The 8,993-nt window shown below is 41.8% G+C and overlaps 1 protein-coding gene across 1 annotated transcript; it reads right to left on the bottom strand.

Moving 5' to 3' along the window:
* Window positions 1-3,750: 3,750 nt before the first annotated feature.
* Window positions 3,751-8,727, bottom strand: tcf21 (transcription factor 21). Its single transcript, XM_072696684.1, has 2 exons — window positions 8,198-8,727; window positions 3,751-4,215 (listed from the first exon to the last, which is right to left on the bottom strand). The coding sequence occupies exons 1-2, from the start codon at window positions 8,657-8,659 to the stop codon at window positions 4,126-4,128; spliced, it is 552 nt and encodes a 183-aa protein (XP_072552785.1). The 5' UTR covers window positions 8,660-8,727; the 3' UTR covers window positions 3,751-4,125.
* Window positions 8,728-8,993: the final 266 nt, after the last annotated feature.

Raw genomic sequence — 8,993 nt, 5'->3', positions numbered from 1 at the left:
GCAGTTGACTCGTGTGGAAATGATTCACATGATTCATTCACAATGAATCCAGTAAATTCGAGGTTCTCAGTATAGTTTTCTCTGCATGATCCCTTCTGCAGGAAACGGCTGATGTAGTCCTCATTATAGACCACAGTCCAGTCCTGTCACTGTGTATAAAGAAGACAGACTGGTAGAAAATCGTTTAAGGCTAAAGGCTATTAGGATGAAGAGCGACAGACAGAGACCTCCGACAGAGACCAGGCACAGGAGATCTGACATCTGCTCTGCTTTATACCATCTCTAAGCGGCCGTCATAAAGTTTAACACACATGCACACTCACACTGAAACACATACACACATGGCCTTTCTGTGTGTGTGTGTGTGTGTGACTACAGCAAAAGGCAATGTTCTTTTTCAAGAGATTTTGCAACATAAAAAAAGAGGTTTTGGCAACTGGCCAACTAAACAATTAGGCATCTTCTCCCAGTCCATGGGAATCCTGGGTCTCCACACACACACACACGCATTGCTCTCCCTGTGGTCCCTCAATGATGGAGCACCTCGCCACATCCCCACCAATGTATAAGAAGAGGGCTGTGTGTAGCACAGGAAGTCAGGGGGACACTGCAGCAATACCAGAGAGAGAGAGAGAGAGGGTGTGTGTGTGTGTGGGGGGGGGGGGGGGGGGGGGGTAGGGGTAGCAGAGAGACATTCGAGAGGAAGAGGAAGGGAGGAAGAAAGAAAAATATATGAGAATGAATCTAAACATCAATATACACTATATGGACAAAAGTATTGGGACACCTGCTCATTCATTGTTTCTTCTGAAAAAAGATAACATTAATGTTAAAATGATTTATCCTGCTTGTGTTGGAGTAACAGTCTCTGGAATAACTTTCTACTAGATTTTGGAAGAGCATTGCTGCGAGGAGTTGATTGCATTCAGCGACAAGAGCGTTAGTGAGGGCACGATGTTGGATGACCACCACCCCACCTCATCAACCCCAACTCCCCAACTCTTCCCAGCACCACCATCATTCCAGAGAACACAGTTCCACTGCTCCACAGCTCAATGATGGGGGGGGGGGTTATACTCCTCTAGCCCACACATGGCATTAGGCATGCTGCCAATAGGTTTATGTTTATCTCCTCCAGAAAGTCCTATTCTCTACAGAAACTAGACAGTGTGTGTGTGCATTTTCACATCAGTGTCAGCAATGGGTGCAACTCAGACTAGCTGAATGCACTAGTTAGAACGGGTGTCCGCAAACATTTGGACATATAGTATTTCCAATGCGTTTCAACATAATTCCACATGCTGGCAGGCTGGGAAGGCTGTGTGTGTTCCTTAGAGCTCACTGTGCTAAAGTAAACGTCCTCCTATCACACCTCGTCTTATCAACCGATTTCAGAATGATCAATGGGATTGCATTGCTCAGGCTCACGTGCGTGCGGGCGTGCACGTGCTTGTGTATGAACGCGGTTAGGGTTAGGATTGGTTAGGTGGAACATAGCACCCCACAAAGACAGGGGTGTATACGTGTGTGTGTGTGCGCGCGCTCTCCCCCTCTCTCGGTCTCCTCTCCTTATAATAACACTGTGTGATGGATGGCGGCGGCCTCACTGTTGTCTCGCGCCGTCAGATCAGCTTCACTCCTACCGCGAGCCTTTCTTTCCTTCCTTCTCTCTCTCTCTCTCTCTCTCTCTCTCTCTCTCTCAGTGTATCTCTCTTTCTCTCCCTCTCTCTCTTTCCCCTCGGCAAGTCCCCCACAGCCCCACCAGGAGTGACGCATAAATATCTGTCCTCTGGCTATAAACACATCGGTCACAACCCCGCGCGGAATTAAACAAGGGGAGCAGCGCGAGATTAAGGGCTGATTTAAACTAACGGTGGACACGTCAGCGTCCACAGCTCTCTATAAAGAGGAGAGCGGAGTCAGACCAAAGCCAAGCGAGCCCAGCAAAACAGAACCTCATACAAACGGATCAGGAGAACCTCAGAACGGTACATCCAGCATCCACCAGCACAGAACCTGACCGATCTCAGAGCATCCCTTTGGTCTACAATAAAAGGCCAAAGCTCCTTTCCAGATGTTCTTTCTTCTCAAATAAACATTTGTACATTTATATTCATATTAATTTATATTAACATATATAAAGAACCACGTTTTTAATGCAGATGTTCGTAAAGAACATTTAAACATGTTGCTTCATCATTTCAGTTCAGAACCGACCGAAATAAAAGTAGAAGATCAGATTATTTCCATCCCAGATGCACTCGAGTGCACACCTGCTACAAATGGTTCTTTGAGCGATGCCACAGAAGAACCCCTTTTTGGTTCCATAACAACCTTGTGAGAGCGATGCACGAGTGTGAAGAACATCCTAAAGGTCTAAAGATCTGGTCTAAAGGTTCTTTACTAATTTAAACTGGCTGAACTCTTATAGAACTGCTCAAAGAACCTTTTAAAGAACATTTCTTTGTAAGAGTGCATCCACTGCAGCTCCATTCTGCGTCAATGCTGGATCATTTAACATAAACACATGTAATATAACTTATAAGAATATTGAAAATGGTTCTTATATCCTGTCGCTCTAGTCTCATACTTACACACTACCCAACACACACTGAGCAGGAGCAACACGTGCGCGTGTCCGGTGCTTCAAAAACAGATAGTTTGTTAAATGTGTGTAAATCTAAGTCTCGAAGCACACTCACTAAAATGACCTGAGTGGAAGTTTTGGGCAGAATAATTAGATTTGAGGAAATGTACTGCGCTCTAAAATGTTCAATGACTCGCAGTTTAATTTGAAAGCTGCCCTGACCGCCTTAAATAGCAACTTCTTATTAGAAGGTAAAGCCCTGAAGGCTGATACTGATGTTCAGAATCATACTTAAGGAACTAGTCAAATACATTTACAACACTCTGAAAAAATAAAGGTGCTACCATTGGTTCTCCAGGGGATTAATTCCATGAAGGTTCCACGTTAGTAGTGGAGATACGTGAGTGTGAAGAACTGGTATTTGGAATAATCATTTTATCAAGTGCAGGGTCTAGACCTTAGGTCTAAAAACGGTCAGATATAGCTACACAAGAACAAGAAGCACACACACACACACACACACACACACACACACACACACACACATATATATATATATATATTATATTTCTTAATATAAAAAAGTTTCTCTATAAAGAGGAAAGAGGAGTCAGACTGGGCGGTAAAATTAGCCCAGCAAACCTCATACAAACTAGAACCTCTTACAGTCACCCAGCATCCACTGACCGGAGGGTTTTTTTTGGATCCCTCAGAGGTTCTTTACCAGTTTTAAGGTTCTCACAAATATATATCTATATCTATAGCGTCTGATCTAGAGCCATTCTGGTTATAAATATATATATATATATATATATAAGAATCATGTTTGTAATGGAGAAAATAACCTTTACAGCAACATCTGTACAAGTAACGGTTCCTGTAGGTTTCACCTATCTATCTTCGTGGAACTAAAGGTGGTTCTTCTATGGCATTTCCTAAAAAAAACAATGTTAGCACCTTTATTTTTAAGAGTAAAGCTGCCACCTCTGATGCTCTTTGTGGCGTAAGGTGCTTTATTTTTCCAGTCCAGAGAGCTGTCCTTCACCCGTGATAAGAAAGAAAGTTCACAAAGGTCAGAAAAGGCAAATAAACACCATCTATCTGCCCCTGATCTCTCTCTCTGAAACCCCGCCAGGCCAAAGAAGACAAGCAGTCTGCAGCCGTTTGTCTTAAACAGTAAGAAATCAGCTCATTTTATTTACAATATAATGCTGCCTTTCAAAAAAGTTCAAAAGTAAAAAAATACAGCATGTTGCCTCTGGAGACCACCCACGCCCCCTTCCGTTCTGTGTTAAAGAGATTATTAAACGATCTAGATAGAAGAACTGTATAGCTATACAAGCTCACACTGATCTTCCTTGAACCAGCAAGGTTAAGACATGTGAATGACTTTAAATAAGAGTCTCTCTCGCGTGAGGATGTGGTCCCTCCTTTTTTAACCGGCCCTCCGCGCGCCGTTCAAACGGGAGATGACGTATCATGCACAGGATTATATAGATCAAATCTGAGATAAGTCCGCGGTTTGGTGGTAAATCCTCTCATGACGCGGTGGTCCCACACAACCTGCTGGAGGTCAGCATGTCTTTGAGGTCACTGTCCGGTTTTCCCGCCACCATGAAGGGCCAGGTCTGAGGAGGAGAAACAACACACAATCAGATGAGTTATTAGCATTTGCATCAGCAATAATAATTACAATAATAATAATTATAAATGAATACAAATTGCTGACATGTTAATAATAATAATAATAATAATAAAATAATAATAATAACTGCTAATTTAGTTATTTTAATGAAACGTTCACAGTTTGTTTAAGGTGTAAAATAAATGTGGTAAATCAACGCAAATGCTGGAAGAAGTTTGCATGTTTTGGTAAGACGCACAACTTTGATTAAAACCACGTTAAAACGCACGTCATTTTATATCCAGTATGAACTTCTCAAAACGATCAAACTCTGTAGCTAAAAGCTTTTAGCACCCTATTGATCTAATTCGTTATTTTATTTTGGTCCTTTTGATCCTTTACATAATATCACTGATGTCTGACAAACAAAAGAAAGTCCGATGTTAAAATAGCAACAAACAAAAAAAACAAACAGAAACAAACAGGCAAAATTGAAGTAAGATAATGTATCTCATTTCTTTTTTTTCTTGTTAAATGCTCATATTTTATTGATTTAATTTTGTCTGTGCATTGTTGTAAATCATCTAATAATAATAATGATCATAACAACAATAATAAGTAATTGTTGTGTAACTAATAATTATTGTGTGTAAATGTAAAAGTGGAGAAGAACCAAAAAAGACTGCGCCAAAAAAAATATAATAAGTAATAAATAAATGTAAAAATAAATAGACTATATTAATTGATAAAAGGCATAATTAAAAAGGTACGAATAGATAAATACAGGATATATAAATATAAGGATGTGTTTATTTGTTTATAGACAAATAAACAAATAGATAAATAAGATTTTTTTTTAAGTTATGTGTTTTTCTCCACCGCTGTTTATTTAACGTTATATTCTGTGGGGTTATTAACTGTTAGATAAACTCAATATCCCAGGTTGGACAAACACACCAATAAGAGTTATTACACCTCTAACTCTACATTTATCTAACAGTGCAACAAACACATTACTCTGATTATAGGGTGTAGTGTAATGAGATAAGAGCATGTATGCTTTCTGATAGCCATGATGAATATCTGAGTCTTTCATTACCATAAATGAGGTAAATATAAACCAGTTGCTTTTTAAAACTGGTTTATTTAAAAGTGTCACGTAGTTGCACGTGCACGAAATATGTTACATCCATTGCTGCGTTTCGGTTCATTTCACGCGCAACAACCTGGCACATAGAACCGTGTAAATTCCTCTGTGCACGACCGATCCTCCCTTACTCTGTGCAGATAATGAAGAGCAAATTGAGATGTGTTTAGGAAAACAAGCAGCTGAGATTTTGTTGAGGAATTATTGGGTGCACTGCTATTGATGAGCACACCAGGTCTGCACTATGATTATAGCATAAACTGTAAAGAAAACTGTATTTCAGCTGCTATCAAGGTCCTATTTTCCTTTTACAGGACCTATTGTCCCTTTCCTCAAACAGGCCATATTTCCCTATACATGTCCTATTTTCCCCTAAACCGGTTCTATTTTCATTAAATGGGTCCTATTGTCCCTATTCAGGTCCTGTTTTCCTTACACATATCCTATTTTCCTGATACAGGTCATATTTTCCTTAAACATATCCTACTGTCCCTATACATGTCCTATTTACCTATAAACATATTTCCCCTATACAGGTCTTATTTTTCTTATACTGGTTCTATTTTCCTTACATGGGTCCTATTGTCCCTATACTGATCCTATTTTCCTTACACAGGTCCTATTTTCCTAAAACAGTCCCTACTTCCCCTATACAGGTCCTATTTTCATAAAACAGTCCTTACTTCCCCTATACAGGTCCTATTTTCCTAAAACAGTCCCTACTTTCTCTATATAGGTCCTATTGTCCCTATACAGGTCCTATTTTCCTAAAACAGTCCCTACTTCCCCTATACAGGTCCTATTTTCATAAAACAGTCCCTACTTTCTCTATATAGGTCCTATTGTCCCTATACAGGTCCTATTTTCCTAAAACAGTCCCTACTTCCCCTATACAGGTCCTATTTTCATAAAACAGTCCCTACTTCCCCTATACAGGTCCTATTTTCATAAAACAGTCCTTACTTCCCCTATACAGGTCCTATTTTCCTAAAACAGTCCCTACTTCCCCTATAGAGGTCCTATTTTCCTAAAACAGTCCCTACTTCCCCTATACAGGTCCTATTTTCATAAAACAGTCATTACTTCCCCTATACAGGTCCTATTTTCCTAAAACAGTCCCTACTTCCCCTATACAGGTCCTATTTTCATAAAACAGTCCTTACTTCCCCTATACAGGGCCTATTTTCCTAAAACAGTCCCTACTTCCCCTATACAGGTCCTATTTTCCTAAAACAGTCCCTACTTCCTCTATATAGGTCCTATTGTCCCTATACAGGTCCTATTTTCCTAAAACAGTCCCTACTTCCCCTATACAGGGCCTATTTTCCTAAAACAGTCCCTACTTCCCCTATACAGGTCCTATTTTCCTAAAACAGTCCCTACTTCCCCTATACAGGTCCTATTTTCCTAAAACAGTCCCTACTTCCCCTATACAGGTCCTATTTTCCTAAAACAGTCCCTACATCCTCTATATAGGTCCTATTGTCCCAATACAGGGCCTATTGTCCAGGTGCTTATCACAGTAAAAAGTAAGCATATTTGTAAACTGTATGCTAACACAGAATACTATACAAAATATAATACAAAACTAAGTCCAGTAACACTCATTGTCTACACAGTTTACTCCACTGGGCCACACTTCATCATCATCACACCTTCCACCCCCCCTCACTATAAACTGAGGAAAGGATCTGTTTGTGTCTGATCTGTATCTGACCGTGTTCAGCTGATATCTCCACACATCTGGCATCTACTGCCCTCAGAAGGAACAGTACACACTAATCACAAATGCGTACATGCTGTTACTGATAAACAGCTTTACATGATCATTTTCTCCAATACCCACATGACAGTTGCACAGCACTGCTTGACTGTTAGTTAGCTTTTGAACTGGAGTGTTGGCTATCAGTGAAATCAGTGCATGCCAAACATTTGCACCCCGAAACAATCAAGCTAAATATTTTGAAGGGTGGTTGGAGATTCTGTGAGTAGGCCTGTATGTAGACAGTACTGTGCACAAGTATAATATGACATATGAGAAAATGATCTGTAAAACCATAGATTAGAGCTTTCCAGAAAGAAAATTGGCAAAAAATATAATTCCAAAATGGCCGAGCGAGCATCACACTGAACACTTCCTCTCTACCAGTTAACCTTTGGAGGATCTTTTGAGAAACTGGGATCTGAGCAGCAGGTGTTTATTTGTTAAAACACCAATATTAGCTCAACAATTTCCAGTGCTCCCCTGGAGGAAGCCCAGTGTTTCCAGTTCCCATCAACACCTAGTTTATCTAATCAGTCCTTCATTGAAGTAAATCAGGTGAGCTGCTGGTGGAACTGAGCTAATCTACAGTGTCTGGAGTCACAGAGAAGATCAGCTCCCAAACCTGTGTTCTGTCTGTGTTCTACCTCTCAGTAAAGTTACTGACCAACAGTACTGACGAACTGTGTGTATAGTGTGTGTATAGATGAATTGTGTGTATAGCGTGTGTATAGATGTATTGTGTGTATAGTGTGTGTATTGATAAACTGTGTATAGTGTGTGTATTGATAAACTGTGTATAGTGTGTGTATTGATAAACAGTGTATAGTGTGTGCACTGATGAATTGAGTGTGTGTAATAGTGTGTGTATAGTGTGTGTAATAGTGAGTGTATAGTGTGTGTATTGTTTAATTGTGTGTATAGTGTGTGCACTGATGAATTGAGTGTGTGTAATAGTGAGTGTATAGTGTGTGTATGGTGATTGGTAATTGTGGGTTTTGGTGAACTGTGTGTATAGTGTGTGTATCCGCGTGTGTCCGCGTGCAGTGTTTCTAAGGTGTGTTTGTCTTCTCGTACCAGGTTCACCGGATGGACGTAGCCGTTCTCGTGTTTGTCGCTCGCGAGGATCTGCCGCAGGTGCGCGATGTAGCTCGCTGCGAGCCTCAGCGTGTCCAGTTTGGAGAGTTTGGTGTCCGCGGGAACCCAGGGCAGCGTGGTCTTCAGGCGCGAGAAGGCTTTACTCAGCACGCGCATCCTCGCCCTCTCGCGCGCGTTGGCCGCGTTCCGCTGGACCTGCTTCCCCTCGTGCCCCGGGGCCGCTGCAGCCCCAGCTGCTGCACTGTCCGCTCTGCGCGAGGAAGCCGTCTTTCGCCGTTTGGCCGAGCACGCGCGCGCTGGACCGACGTCGCCCGCGCTGCTCTCCTCTGCGCTCTCGTTGGACGCCCCGTGGTCCGATCTACCGGCGCCGATCCGCAGCAGACCGTCCAGCAGATCCGACTCGTGGAAGTCGTCCGCATCGCTGATGGAGCCCGTGGACATGACCGGCGCGCGCGAGCTCACAAAGGGACAAATAAATTTGTTTTATCACCCTCAAAATCACCCCTCTAAAATCACCCCTCAAAATCACCCCTCTAAAATCACCCCTCTAAAATCACCCCTCAAAATCACCCCTCAAAATCACCCCTCTAAAATCACCCCTCAAAATTACCCCTCAAAATCACCCCTCAAAATCACCCCTCTAAAATCACCCCTCAAAATCACCCCTCTAAAATCACCCCTCAAAATCACCCCTCTCACTGCAGTTTAAAGTGAGGGGGGGACAGGGAGGAAATACACCTCTCAACAACCTCTCTCGCGCTTAAAGAGAGAGAGA

The sequence above is a fragment of the Salminus brasiliensis genome, chromosome 14 (genome assembly GCF_030463535.1).
Source record: "Salminus brasiliensis chromosome 14, fSalBra1.hap2, whole genome shotgun sequence".
Classification (NCBI taxonomy): Eukaryota; Metazoa; Chordata; class Actinopteri; order Characiformes; family Bryconidae; genus Salminus; species Salminus brasiliensis.
This window is presented reverse-complemented; position numbering and strand designations above follow the sequence as displayed.

What these genes read in the sequence shown, in the direction of transcription:
- tcf21 (XM_072696684.1), bottom strand. Translation starts at nt 8,659, where the DNA reads ATGTCCACGGGCTCCATCAGCGATGCGGACGACTTCCACGAGTCGGAT. An exon ending in ACGTCCATCCGGTGAACCTG is followed by an intron (nt 4,216 to 8,197) that starts GTACGAGAAGAC and finishes TCTCCTCCTCAG; the next exon opens with ACCTGGCCCTTCATGGTGGC.